Source organism: Cynocephalus volans, chromosome 14 (genome assembly GCF_027409185.1).
Source record: "Cynocephalus volans isolate mCynVol1 chromosome 14, mCynVol1.pri, whole genome shotgun sequence".
NCBI lineage: Eukaryota > Metazoa > Chordata > Mammalia > Dermoptera > Cynocephalidae > Cynocephalus > Cynocephalus volans.
Window position 1 is genome coordinate 72380867 of NC_084473.1, and position 15700 is coordinate 72396566.

At 38.0% G+C, this 15700-nt stretch overlaps 1 protein-coding gene across 4 annotated transcripts in view; it reads right to left on the reverse strand.

Moving 5' to 3' along the window:
• Positions 1–7492: 7492 nt before the first annotated feature.
• The window catches only part of GCFC2 (GC-rich sequence DNA-binding factor 2), a 46891-nt gene continuing 38683 nt past the window's right edge, over positions 7493–15700 (reverse strand). For 3 of the 4 annotated variants that reach the window (XM_063078208.1, XM_063078207.1, XM_063078206.1), the window contains one exon: positions 7493–8300. In XM_063078208.1, the coding sequence (XP_062934278.1) occupies positions 8177–8300 (124 nt within the window). In that variant the 3' untranslated portion in view covers positions 7493–8176. The remainder of the gene's footprint in view (positions 8301–15700) is intronic. The other variant, XM_063078209.1, reaches the window with a different exon arrangement.

Here is a 15700-nt window from a genome sequence, read left to right on the forward strand (position 1 = left end):
TTTAATTTCTTTTGGTGGCTAGTTGGTATGGGGATCCCCACATTCTAACCAACTGAGCTACTGGCTAGCCCCAGTTTATCTTTAAAATTCTGGTGAATCTTCTCCCAGAAATAAAGCAAATGTTAATACATTAAATGTGCATAGTATAAAACATTTTTATTGTGTTAAGATATATAAATAAAATTTGCCATTTTGGCTGTTTTTAAATGTACAATTTAGAGGCATTAATTAGATTCACAATGTTGTGCAATTATTACCTCTATTTCCAAAACTTTTTTATCACTCCAAACAGAAACCTTTAAGCAATAATCCCATGCATCCCTTCCTCCCAGCCCCAAGTACCTCTAATCTGCTTTCTGTGTCTATGAATTTTCGTATTCTAGGTTCTTCTAAGTGGAATCATACAGTATTTGTCCTTTTGTGTCTGGCTTATTTCACTTAACATAATGTTTTCACGATTTATCCATTATTATACTTCTCGCTGTGTAATAGAGACGAAAAAAGATTACTCAAAGCAACATGAATGCAATGAGAGCCCGAAGGTACTGCATCTCAGCAACTCCTCTGTTAGGAGAGACTGGATAGCAGCCCTAAGTCAGTTTTTGCTTCAGTTTTTATTGAAAAGACAAGGAAATTACAGGGAAAGAACAGATGGTTAATCAATAATAGTAAGAACATACAGAAATTGGCTATGTAACAATCTTCATCCAAGCATGCATGGTTCAAAAATTTAAACAATATACCAACAAGAGTCATAAATCTAAGCTAAGAAACATGCAAAAGAAACAATAAGACAATCACGAAAGTGCCTGACTTCTTGAGAAACTTACAGAAATAGCTTAAAGCAAAATGTGGAAAAACCCCCATGTACTAACTAATCTAGCAAAACGTCCTTGGAAATCTTAACTCACAAGTTTTTCCATCATTTAAGCTTTGTTGTATTAAAGGTTATTGCCCATAGAACAATCCCTGTTCTGTTTCAGTTCTCTTGTTCACATTAAAGGCTTTAAACCTGAGTGAGTTTCCTTCTTACAAAATCTTCCAATGAACCCTTTATGTTAACAATCAGTGTATATAATCCCTCACCTACACATTGGTTAGAATTGATTTGGTGGGCTCTTGCCCCCCTATCTGTAAGCTCTTGCTTCCTGTCCTAGGACTTTTGTCCCATACATGCATTACCTAAAAACCCTATCTAATAATCAAATAGGAATCAAAATTTCTAACCCTCTATAATACATGTAGCATTTATCAGAATTTCATTCCTTTTTACAACTACATATTCCTTTTTATGTATATATCACATTTTGTTTATCTGCTGATGAACACTTCGGGTGTTTCTACCTTTTGGCTATTGTCAATAATGCTGCAATGAACACTGACATGTAAGTATGTGTGTGAATCCCTGTTTTTAAATTCTTTTGGGTATCTTTGAGTGGAATTGCTAGATCTTGTCATATTTTATGATTTACCTTGTAATTTCTTCTTCGATCCAGTGGTTGGTTGCGTGTGTTGTTTAATTTCTAACTATTTATGAATTTTTCAGTTTTCCTTTTGGTACTGATAACTAGCTTCATTCCATTGTGATGAGAGAAGATACTTTAAATTTATTGAGAATTGGTTTGTGGCCAAACATATGGTCTGTCATGGATATTGTTTCATACACACTTGAGAAAAATGTGTATTGTGCTGTTGTTGGGTGTAGTGTTCTATAAATGTCTCTTAGGTCTAGTAGTTTTATACTGTTAAGTTCTCTATTTCCTTACTGATCTTCTCTCTAGATGTGTCTATTTTTGACAACCAAGTATTGAACTTTCCAACTACTAGTTAAGAACTATTTCTTCTTTTAGTTCTGGTATATTTGGGTGGCTCTGTTGTTTGGTGATTATAATTGTTATATCTTCATGCTGAATTGACTCTTTTATCAATATATATTGTTCTTTGCTTCTTGTAACAATTTTTGGCTTACCGTCTATTTTGTCTGACACTAGTATAGCCACCCCTGCTCTCTTGGTTCTATTTGCATGGAATATCTTTTTCCATGCTTTCAATATATTTGTGTTTTTGGATTAAAGTACGTATCTTTTAGATAGTATATAGCTGGGTCATGCTTTTTTTTTTCTTTTTCTTTTTTTTGGGTACATTTTGCTAATCTCTGCCTTCCAAGTGGAGAGTTTAATCTATTTACATGTAATTACATTTACAAGTAATTACTATAAGGAAGGACTGACTTCTGCCATTTTATTCTTTATTTTCTGTATGTCTTACACTTTTTTGGTCCATCATTTACTGCTGCCTTTTGTGCTGATTTTTTTGGTAGGGAACCATTCTAATTCCCTTCTCACTTCTTTTGGTGTATATTTGTTAGATGTTTCCTTTGTGGTTACCATGGGGATTACACAGTTAACATCCTAAATTTGTAACAATCTAATTTATGAATTGATGCCAATTTACTTTTTTTTTTTTTAAAGATGACCGGTAAGGGGATCTCAACCCTTGACTTGGTGTTGTCAGCACCACACTCAGCCAGTGAGCAAACCGGCCATCCATATATGGGATCCGAACCCGGGGCCTTGGTGTTATCAGCACCACACTCTCCCAAGTGAGCCACAGGCCGGCCCCCCAATTTACTTTTAATAGCATGCAAAATTGCTACTCCTATAAAGCTCTACCCGCCCCCACCCCCACCATTTTATTGATGCCACAAATGACATCTCTATATATTGGGTGCCCAATAACAGATTTATAATTATTTGTAAATATTCCAGTATATGTTATTGAATATCTTAATTTCCCAAAGAAACTCTTCAGCTTTTCCTCCCAGGCTTTAGGTGGTCTATTGTTTATTTTGACCATAATCCTTTGATCAGGGGGTATTTGTGGATTGTTAGAACTAACTCTACTCTTTTTTCAAACAATGCCTGCTTTCTGTCTTGAGTTCCAAGATAGGTGAAACAGAGATGAGTACTCTGTTAGTCCTTCAAGTAGCCCTCAGACAGGCTAGAATAGACATAAACAAGAATGTGTAAATAAGGTCTGCTCTGCTTTGTCTGGGAATGGAGACCAGTGTCCAACACTGGGAATGCAGCTGCTGTCTTCAGGACTACTGTCCCACTAGGGAGGGTGTGGGGGAAGGGCAAGCAAACATGTCTTACAGCTTTTCTACCATTTTAAAGTTGCCTTTTTCTTGATCCACCATTTGCTTGGTTGCCATGAACTTTTCACTGTTTCCCAGAGTTCTGACAAGTTGGTTGTGATTTCCTGTTTTGTTTGTTTTTTGGGTTTTTTTGCAGCTGGCTGGTATGGGGATTTCAAACTCTGTTTTTCAATGTTTCTGTGGGAGGTCAAGATCTTGGATTTGCCTCCTCCACCATGTTGCTCAAGTGTGTGTAGTTTTCAAACTGTCCTTTACTGTTGTGATGGGACAATGATGCGCTTAAAAGAAATAACTCCGAGTTTTTTGTATAACTCACAGAGTTAAAAAATTTAGAGGATTCTCCCATTAGAAGGATTAGAAAAATAATATGTTTTAATTTTTCAGGGATAGGCCATTCTATGCTCCTTTAGGAGGGCTCTTACGTGTTGGATACTGTGCAAGGCATTTCATGTCTGTTAATGTTCACAACCTTGTGAGGTAGGCATCTCTATTCTATTTTACAAATGAGATAGCTTTAAAGAGGTAAGCAGCTTTGTCTAAAGTGGCATATGTGGTGAGGCTGCTAAAACTCACGAGTGTCTAAGTCAGAACTCTTTTAGAATCAGTTTTTAAAAAGTCTCCAGACTAATTATATCAGAATATTGGGAAGGTAAGGGAGGGGTGTTAATATTTTTTAAAGCTCCCCACGTGATTATTAACAGTTAGGTTTGTGAACCACTGGGCTTAAAATCCTGCCTGCTATAGAAACAGCAGAATTGAAGTGAAATTGAAGGCAGGTCAATTTGCTCCAAATTATCCAGTTAACCAAAATGTCCAGGGGATATGTTCGATCAAGGCAGTAGTGTGACCAACTTGTCCTGGTTTGCCCAGAACTTCCCCAATTTTAGCAATGAAAGTCCTATATCTTGGAAAATCCCTCAGTCCTGGGTAAACTAGCATGGCTGCTCACACTATAAGGCAGTTATTTATGAAATTTGGTGATCTGTAATAGCATTTTATTATTATTTAAAAATCCCTAGGGCCGGCCCGTGGCTCACTTGGGAGAGTACGGTGCTGATTATTATTTAAAAATCCCAGATGTTTCTAAAAATTAGATCAGAACAGGGAAGTGTTTTCCTATGTACGTATGTATACTTTTTGATCCCTCTTCAAAATATGTTTGCTTATTCTTTTTTCTGCCAGTTCAAATATACTGTGAGCTCCTGTAGTTTTCATTTCAGTTATTGTACTTTTCAACTCCAGAATTTTCATTTCTTTTTTAAAAACAATTTATCTTATTGATATTCTCTATTTGATACAACATTCTCATCATCGTATCTTTCGTTACTTCTTTAATCATACTTTCTATTGTTTCTGTGAACATGTTTACAGTAGTTACTTTAAAGTGTTTTTCTGGCTGGCCGGTTTGCTCAGTTGGCTAAAGTGTAGTGTTATAACATCAAGGTCAAGGGTTCGGATCCCTGTACCGGCCAGCCACTAAAAAATAGTCTTCTTCTGATAAATCTGACATCTGGTTGCTCTCACAGGAAGTTTGTTGCCTACTTTTCTACTGGTATATGGGTCATACTTACCTGTTTCTTTCCATGCCTCTTTGTATGGCAAGTGAATGTTTAACTTATAAACTAATGGACAGTTCTCGAAAGTGGTTATTCCATTTTTCACTTCCATCAACAATATATGAGTGTTTCAATGGCTTCACATACTTACCAGCATTTGTTGTCTTTTTAGGTCATTCTAGTGGATGTGAAATGGTATATTATTGTGGTTTTGATTTGTATTTCGTAGAGAACCTTAGATATCAAACACTTTGGCATAAATTTCTAATTTTGATGAAGTCCAATTTATACTTCTTAAAAAATTTCATGGTTAGTGCTTTCTGTGTCCTGCCCAAGAAATCTTTACCTACCCCAGGGTCAAAGATACTCTCCTGTTTTTTCTATAAGCCTTTGTTTCTGAGTTTTATATTTAGGTCCATGATCCATCTCCATTTTTAACTGGTGTGTATGTGTGTTGATGTGTGTGTAGAAAATGAGATAAGGGTCAAGGCACATTTTATTTCATAAAGATATCCAGTTATTCTACCAATATTTTTATACTTTCCTTTCCTAATTGAATTAACTTGGCACCTTAGTCAAAAACTATATGCATAGGTCTATTTCCTGGACACACTATTCTGTTCCACTGATATATTATTTTATTCTTATCCTATAGCACACTCTCTTCATTACTGTAGCTTTATAGTAATACTTGAAATCAGATAGTACAAGTCCTACAACTTGTTCCTTTTCAAGATAGTTTTTTCTATTTTAAGGTCTTTGGACTATGTTATAAAATTTAAAATCAGCTAGTCTATTTTTAAAATGAAAAAAAAAAAGCCTAATGGGATTTTGATAATGACTGCATTAAATCTGTAAATCTGTTTAGGAAGAATAGACATCTCAACCAAAATTGAGTTTTCTAATTCATGAACACGATATATCTCTCCCTCTATTTAGGCCTTGTAAAACATTTTCTTAGCAAAGTTTTGTAGTTTTTACTGCATAAGTCTCACATATCGTTCTATAGATTTGTTCCTAGGTATTTGATGTTTTTTGCTGTTACTGAAAATATTGTTTTTAAAATTGAATTTTCTCATCAGATCACTAGTATGCCCTGGCTTTGATTCTTGTAAGATCTTGCTAAATTCACTTATTAGCTCTGGCTGATTTTCTTACTCTTTCTGTAGACTGCATAAGGTTTTCAATGTAAACAGTCACATCATCTGTGGATAATTGACTGTCTTAACTCTTGTGTTTCAATGTGTGTGCCTTTTTTTTTTTGACTGACTCTACCGCTTTGTCCTCCAGAACAATGCTGAACAGAAATGGTGAGAGCAGACATCCTCGCTTTAGTGTTTCACCGTTATGTATGACAGTAGGTATAGATGTTTTTCACAGATGCCCTTTATCAGACTGAGGAATTTATATTCCTAGTTTGCTGAGAGGTTCTGTACTGTGAAGTTGTGCTAAATTTTGTCAAACATTTTTTCTATATTCATTGAGATGATTGGTTCTGTAGTCACTGAGATATAGGTATTCTCCTTCATTCTGTTCACGGGTGAATTACATGGACTTTTGAATGTTAAACCAATCTTGCCTTCCTGGAATAAACTCTATTTGGTCATGATGTATTATCATCTTTTTTATACACGGCTGGATTTAGTTTACAATATTAAGAACTTAAAAAGTCACCTGTCTGATTCTGTAAAAATTTCACATTCCTTATGTGAACAAAAAGCTGATCAAAATCAGGCAAAGAATTTTAAGATGTGAGATGAGTTGCCAACACAATGTTTTGCTCTTGCTAGCTGTGTTCCTCCCCTTCATTCCATCCATTTCATAGGAATAGGGGAAAAATTTTTTTTGCATTAAGGATTAAGTAAGTTTCACAAAAAATTCTGAACTATAGTATATGACAGATAAAAATCTTGAGGTTCAAACTCAGGCATAATGAAATTTGACTGAAAGCTATTAAAACAGTTTAAGTCAATTTGTAGTTTTGAAAACAGTTCTGTTATCCATTCTATGGAAAGCAAGAGAAGTCTTTCTGCCCAACTTAAAAATATATATATATAAAAAATCCAACATCTTCATTTGAAAATCTAAAAGTCAGAGGATAAATTTCCAAATGTACACTTTAATAGCAAAAAAATTACACATTTCATATGCAATAAAGTATCGGCCATTTATGTAAAAAACAAAGCTTTATGTACACATACATACATATTTTTGTAAAAAAAACATTAAAATGAAAACAGCAGTTACCTCAGGGGACAACAGCTGTGTGGTGATGTTAAGCGTTTTCCAGCAATGGTTTGACTTTTCCAGATGAGATTCTATTCCTGTATCATTTGTATGACTAATATAAATTTAAAAAATCCTTCACACTAGCAAATCACAACCTTCATTTCAGTAGAAATAACATACTCAACAGTTAAAATAAGTTATATGCAGATTCTAAAGTAGGGGTGATATAAAAGTAGGCCACATATTCAAATCCTACAATATAAAAAGTTTTTTCCAGTTATCTTTTGGGCAACAATTTGCAAGATATATACTTAGGGTTGCCGCTGAGTTACTTAACCATTACTAGTAAACTCTCAGTTTAAAATTTTTCTTAATTTCTTCTTGATTTAATTACTTTGCCTCAGACTTCCTTAAATAGACAAATATTTTATCAAAAAATAAATCAATTCTAACTATTCATGCAAAAGATCAATATCTTTAAAACAGAAAGGTCTTAGAAGTCCATAAGAAAAAAAAATGGATATTACAAAAAGAATTACAAATGGCCAAAATCAACATGTTCACTCTCTAATACCCAAAACAAAATAAGCAATTATAATGAGATTCTTTTCACCTATCCAATTTGCAATGAATTAAAATAATAATACCATTGTTGGTGGGGATTCATTGGCACTCTTTTTTACTTGTATCAGTACAATAAATTGGTATAGATTCCTGATGGACAATTTGACAATCCTTAGTTGCCAAACAACTTAAAATGCGTTAATCATCTGATACTTAAATAATTCATTCCAATGAATTTCCATATTTATTTATTTGACATGTTTGTTTTTGGCAGCTGGCTGGTATGGGGCATATTAACTTATTTATAAACAGAGGTAGTTAAAATAAAAAGAACTAAATGATGTTTTTATGGTTCAGAACAGAAGACTTATTAGCATACTCACCTAAGCCAAAGCCCTCTAAGCAAGGAGTCCCCTCTTACATTGAAAAATAAGTCAAAAGAATCAAAGGGAAACATATTGATTTAATTCCTTCAAACACCACAGAACAGGAAGGGCAGCCTTTCATGATACCAGAAGGTAGAGGTGGAGGGAATGGAGGAATGGAGTCTCTGCTTTTTTGTAAATCCTACTCTCCATTGCAGAGAACAAAAGAGAGGCACCAGCTTTTTTTCAAGCAAAGGAACTGAGTGAGTGTATTAAAATCTCATTTTAGTACTTTCCTATAAAGTTTACTCAAAAACTCCTTTAATTAGTGATTTAAGATGGTCTAGGTGATATTCTTCTATGAAGGAGTCTGCTTGATTCAAAGCTTTTATTTTCACCAGAATAAGAATTATTTCTTTGACTTCATCCCTGAAAAACAAAATAAAAAAGCATTTCCTGCCTTAAAAATGCAATATATAAGAGTACAGTGGCCAATTCAGGACCTAATCATCTGTTGTTAATCTAAAACAAAAGCTTTACCTTAAGCTAATATCTAAAATAACACCCATGGCTCACTTAGTAGAGTGTGGTACAGATAACACCAAGGTCACTGGTTCGGATCCCTATATAGGGATGGCCAGTTAGCTCACTTGGGAGAGCGTGGTGCTGACAACACCAAGTCAAGGATTAAGATCCCCTTACTGGTCATCTTTTTAAAAAATAAATAAATAAATAATAAGATAAAATAATAAAATACAGAGATGCTGCTTTCTCCACGTTAACTATGAAGTTCAATTATAAACTATCAGTGGATGTATTCTGGCAGATTTCAGTGTGAATGGCTATAAAAAGTAGAAAAGCATACAGTAAGTGTATCATTAGAAATTTCAGAGGTGCTGTGCTACTATCAGCTTGTGTAGAACATTATGGTGGGAGTCATGGTGGAAATATTTTATACCATGGACATCAGTAAATGCTACAAGTCTGGGCTTTTTAATTATTTCACTCTTTGGAAAGGTGGTTTACCAGAGCATGACTGTATTTAAGCCCCTAAACATCTGGTGTTATGAATGAGACATTCAGAACAGAGACCTAGCTACTGCTGGGTAAGCTCCAGGTTGCCGACCTGTACTTAACAAATGCTGTATTTAAAAATGGTCAAGAAAGGGCCGGCCCGTGGCTCACTCGGGAGAGTGTGGTGCTGATAACACCAAGGCCATGGGTTCGGATCCCATATAGGGATGGCCAGTTGCTCACTTGGGAGAGCGTGGTGCTGACAACACCAAGTCAAGGGTTAAGATCCCCTTACCAGTCATCTTTTCAAAAAAAAAAAAAAAAAGGTCAAGAAAGAAGATTTTGGCTGGTTTCAAGATGGCGGTGGCTGCGGCGGTTGGCGCGGAGTAGCTGAGGTGGAAAAGGCAGCCACTGGGCCTCAGGCAGCCAGGAAACTTGTGGACCTTCCTCTTGCCATCTCTTAAGGGAGGACCGCTGCTGGTGGCCGGTCGTGGGGGGTGACCGCCACTTTGCCCTCGGCAGGAGAGGCTGCCTTATTTACAGGCAACAGCTTGGAAGTGTGGAGCAGGAAAAGAACTGTTTCTTAGCTGCAAAAGCGAGTCTCTAAACAGGGAACACGGCGCCACGGCTGCTGTGGATGCAGCCAGGATCCCGGAGGCTGGGGCCGCACTGAAGGAGGCCAGCTGCCCTATTCAGGATTCGAGGTTTCAGGCCGGCATTAAAGAAAATTCCTGGGAGCGCCCGAGCCGTGCCGAGACTGAACAGCCCGAAGCGGCAGCGGCCGAGAACGGGGAAGGAGGCAAACCAGAGGCAGAGAGTGAGCGCCTGACCTGGCACAACCCTGTGAGTGACCCCTGGACCAGCCCGGTTTGGGGGGCTGACGCCCACACGGCGCCCGCCTGCATCACCAGGCCACTCACCGCCCTGGGGCTGCCTCCATTTTCCCAGGTGCTAGCAGCTCCGCCCGGCTCGGCCCTCACTGAGCCTTCCCACTTGCTTGGCCCGGCGCGGGGCTTTCCGGAGCCTGCGGGCCGGCCTCCCCTCCCACTCCCTCTGCGGTTCTCTGGCGGGTTGGTGGCGTGGGGCGTCCCAGGCCAGTGTCGGGAGGGCAAGGAAGTACGGGCAGGCCGACTATCACTCCACCACACCCTGGACTCCGGCCCCCAGTAAACTTCCTGTTACTGGGAGGCAGATACCATCTCTGCGGCCACCAGTTCGGAAAAAAGCCTAACCAAGTTCTGGTTGGGAATAGTGTGGTAGGAGAGTTCCGAGGTCTGTTTGAACCTGCCGGAGAGCTGGCTGCAGGCGGGCGCTAGACTCCGTTTATACCGGGGGGATACAAAGGTGAACAAGTCCCGAGAAAGATCTACACAGTGCTACAAAGGCACCCAGAGCAACTGGTCGTCTGTGCCTAGCAGAAACCTGGTAGACTTCCTGGGCGAGGCGGTGCCGAGCAGGGTCTTGAAGGCCCAGCTGATAGACGAGGGGTGCAGAAGACACGCCCCAGCCCAGCACAGTGCTCACAGAGTGGGGAAACGTGCGGCCAGGGAGGTGGAGACTCGACAGAAACCACACACCCTGTGGGGTCGCCACTGCACGTTCCAACAGCCTGGGCCAGAGCACAGGAACAGGGAGAAGTCCTGCACAGGAAGTGAAAGCTCAACAGAGATCGCACACCCTGTGGTACGTGATCCACCAGCCCAGCAGAGTCCAAGCTGACCAGAAAGGTGGCTCCCCGGAGAAGCCCAAGACCCGAGGCAACCACACACACAAGGCACTAGAGGCCAACTGAGCAGCCACGGAGGTAGCCATATGAAATTGACAACCACAGCAACATCCTAGTTAGTCATTAGTCTCAAACCGGTGGACTGTGAAACCCCCTGCCACAATGAATAAACACCAAAAAAAAAAGATACCAGAAATACAAAAAATCAAGAAAGTACACCACCAAAAATTAATAAATCTCAAACTCTAGATCCTATAGAACAAGAAGCCCTTGAAATGACTGACAAGGAATTTCGAGTGATAATTCTAAGGAAACTGAATGAGATACAAGAAAACACAGCTAGACATCATGATTAAATGAGGAAAAGTATACAGGATCTGAAAGAGGAAATGTACAAAGAAATCAATGTCCTGAAAAAAAATGTAGCAGAACTTGCTGAACTGAAGAAGTTACTCAGCGAAATAAAAAACACAACGGAGAGTTTAACCAGCAGGCTTGTCGAAGTTGAAGAGAGAACCTCTGAACTTGAAGATGGGCTGTTTGAAATAACACAAGCAGACAAAAAGAAAGAAAAAAGAATCAAGGACATTGAAGAAAATCAGAGAGAGATATCAGACAACATTAAGCGCTCAAATATCCGAGTCATGGGTATTCCAGAAGGGGAGGAAAATGGAGATTCCATTGAAAACATATTCAAAAAAATAATGGCAGAAAACTTCCCAGATATAGGAAAAGTCACAGATCTTCAGATCCAGGAAGCTCAACGATCTCCAAACGTATTCAACCCAAAAAGGCCTTCTCCAAGACATGTCATAGTCAAATTGGCAAAACTCAGAGACAAAGAGAGAATCTTAAAAGCTGCAAGAGAGAAGCGTCAAATCACCTATAAGGGAGCCCCAATCAGGCTAACATCAGACTTTTCATCACAAACCCTAAAAGCTAGAAACGAATGGGATGATATTTTCAAAATACTAAAAGACAAAGATTGCCAGCCAAGAATACTCTACCCTGCAAGGCTATCCTTCCGAAATGAAGGGCAAATAGTATATTTCTCAGACAAACAAAAACTGTGGGAGTTCACTACCACACGACCACCCTTACAAGAAATCCTCAAGGGAGTACTGGGTTTGGTTCCTGAAAAATAACTACCACTGCCATAAAAACCCAAGAAAAATCAAAACCCACTAGTATAATAAAAATGGCATTCATGAAGAGAAAACAAGCAAACGAAAATGCTATCTACAACCTAAGGAACCAACAAACACAGGCACCAAACAGTAAATCAGAAATCAAGGAACAAAAGACACCTAAGACAACCAAACAACCAATAAAATGCTAGGAATAAATCAACACCTTTCAATAACAACTCTTAATGTAAAAGGCTTAAATTCCCCAATCAAAAGACACAGACTGGCTGACTGGATCAAAAAGCAGGACCCAACTATTTGCTGCCTACAAGAGACCCACCTCACCCATAAAGATTCACACAGACTAAGAGTGAAAGGATGGAAAAAGATTTACATGCAAACAGAAAAGAAAAACGAGCTGGAGTAGCTATTCTTATATCTGACAAAATAGACTTTAAACTAAAAACCATAAAAAGAGACAATGAGGGACACTACTTAATGATAAAAGGACTGATCCATCAAGAAGACATAACAATCATAAATATGTACGCACCCAATGTTGGAGCAGCCAGATTTATAAAACAAACTCTATTAGACCTAAAGAAGGAAATAGACACTAATACCATAATAGCAGGGGACCTGAACACCCCACTGTCAATATTAGACAGATCATCTAGGCAAGGAATCAGTAGAGAAACACAAGATCTAAACAAGACTCTAGACCAATTGGAATTGGCAGATATCTACAGAACATTCCACCCAACAACCTCACAATATTCATTCTTCTCAGCAGCACATGGATCATTCTCCAGGAGAGATCACATATTAGGTCACAAATCAAGTCTCAATAAATTCAAAAAAATTGGAATTATCCCATGTATCTTCTCAGACCACAATGGATTAAAACTAGAAATTAATAACAAGCGAAACTCTGGAAACTATACAAACACATGGAAATTAAACAGCATTCTACTTAACGACATATGGGTCCAAGAAGAAATCAAGCAGGAAATCAAAAAATTTATTGAAACTAATGAAAACAATGATACATCATACCAAAACCTGTGGGATACAGCAAAAGCAGTATTGAGGGGGAAATTTATTGCATTAAATGCTCACTTCAGAAGAATGGAAAGATGGCAAGTGAACAACCTAACAATTCACCTTAAAGAACTAGAAAAACAAGAACAATCCAAACCTAAAGTTAGCAGACGCAAAGAAATCATTAAGATCAGAGCAGAACTGAATGAAATTGAAAACCAAAAAACAATTCAAAAGATCAACGAATCAAAAAGTTGGTTTTTTGAAAAGATAAATAAAATTGACAAACCATTAGCATGGCTAACAAAAAAAAGAAGAGAGAAGACTCAAATAACAAAAATTAGAAATGAAAAAGGCGATATTACAACTGATTCATCTGAAATACAAGGAATCATTCGAGACTACTATAAACAACTATACGCCAACAAATTTGAAAATCTGGAGGAAATGGATAAATTTCTGGACACACACAAGCTCCCAAAACTGAACCATGAAGACGTAGAAAATTTGAACAGCCCAATAACAATAAAGGAGATTGAAGCTGTTATCAGAAGGCTCCCAACAAAGAAAAGCCCAGGACCAGATGGATTCACAGCAGAATTTTACCAAACATTCAAAGAGGAATTGACACCGATTCTTTACAAACTATTCCAAAAGATTGAAATGGACGCAAATCTCCCAAACTCATTCTATGAAGCAAACATCATCCTGATACCAAAACCAGGTAAAGATATAACCAAAAAAGAAAACTACTGGCCGATATCCTTGATGAATATAGATGCAAAAATCCTCACTAAAATACCAGCAAACAGAATACAGCAACACATACGAAAAATTATTCATCACGATCAAGTGGGATTCATCCCAGGGATGCAAGGTTGGTTCAACATACGCAAATCAATAAATGTGATACACCATATTAATAAACTCAAACACAAGGACCATATGATCATCTCTATAGATGCTGAAAAAGCATTTGATAAAGTTCAGCACTCATTCATGACAAAGACCCTGTATAAATTAGGTATAGAGGGAAAGTATCTCAACATAATTAAAGCCATATATGCCAAACCCACTGCCAATATCATCCTGAATGGGGAAAAGCTGAAAGCTTTTCCTTTAAGAACAGGAACTAGACAAGGATGCCCACTCTCACCACTCCTATTCAACATAGTGTTGGAAGTACTAGCCAGAGCAATCAGAGAAGAGAAGGAAATAAAGGGCATCCAGATTGGAAAAGATGAAGTCAAACTGTCCTTGTTTGCAGATGACAGGATCCTATATATCGAACAGCCTAAAACCTCTACAAAAAAACTGTTGGAATTGATAAATGATTTCAGCACAGTAGCAGGATACAAAATCAACACACAAAAGTCAGTAGCATTTCTTTTCTCCAATAGTGAACATGCAGAAAGAGAAATCAAGAAAGCCTGCCCATTTACAATAGCCACCAAAAAAATAAAATACTTAGGAATTGAGTTAACCAAGGAGGTGAAAAATCTCTATAATGAGAACTACAAACCACTGCTGAGAGAAATTAGAGAGGATACAAGAAGATGGAAAGATATCCCATGCTCTTGGATTGGAAGAATCAACATAGTGAAAATGTCCATACTACCCAAAGTGATATACAAATTCAATGCAATCCCCATCAAAATTCCAAAGACATTTTTCTCAGAAATGGAAAGAACTATCCAGTCATTTATATGGAACAATAAAAGACCACGCATAGCCAAAGCAATGCTGAGCAATAAAAATAAAGCTGGAGGCATAACACTACCTGACTTTAAGCTATACTACAAAGCTATAATAACCAAAACAGTATAGTACTGGCATAAAAACAGACACACTGACCAATGGAATAGAATAGAGAATCCAGAAATCAACCCACACACTTACTGCCATCTGATCTTTGACAAAGGCACCAAGCCTATTCACTGGGGAAGGGACTGCCTCTTCAGCAAATGGTGCTGGGATAACTGGATATCCATATGCAGGAGAATGAAACTAGATCGATACCTCTCACCGTATACTAAAATCAACTCAAAATGGATTGAGGATTTAAATATACACCCTGAAACAATAAAACTTCTTAAAGAAAACATAGGAGAAACACTTCAGGAAATAGGACTGGACAGAGACTTCATGAATACGACCCCAAAAGCACGGGCAACCAAAGGAAAAATAAACAAATGGGATTATATCAAACTAAAAAGCTTCTGCACAGCAAAAGAAACAATTAACAGAGTTAAAAGACAACCAACAGAGTGGGAGAAAATATTTGCAAAATATACATCTGACAAAGGATTAATATCCAGAATATATAAGGAACTCAAACAACTTTACAAGAAGAAAACAAGCAACCCAATTAAAAAATGGGCAAAAGAGCTAAGTAGGCATTTCTCTAAGGAAGATATCCAAATGGCCAACAGACATATGAAAAAATGCTCAACATCACTCAGCATCCGGGAAATGCAAATCAAAACCACACTGAGATACCATCTAACCCCAGTTAGGATGGCTAAAATCCAAAAGACTATGAACGATAAATGCTGGCGAGGTTGCGGAGAAAAAGGAACTCTCATACATTGTTGGTGGGACTGCAAAATGGTGCAGCCTCTATGGAAAATGGTATGGAGGTTCCTCAAACAATTGCAGATAGATCTACCATACGACCCAGCTATCCCACTGTTGGGAATATACCCAGAGGAATGGAAATCATCAAGTCGAAGGTATACCTGTTCCCCAATGTTCATCGTAGCACTCTTTACAATAGCCAAGAGTTGGAACCAGCCCAAATGTCCATCATCAGATGAGTGGATACAGAAAATGTGGTACATCTACACAATGGAATACTACTCAGCTATAAAAAGGAATGAAATACTGCCATTTGCAACAACATGGATGGACCTTGAGAGAAT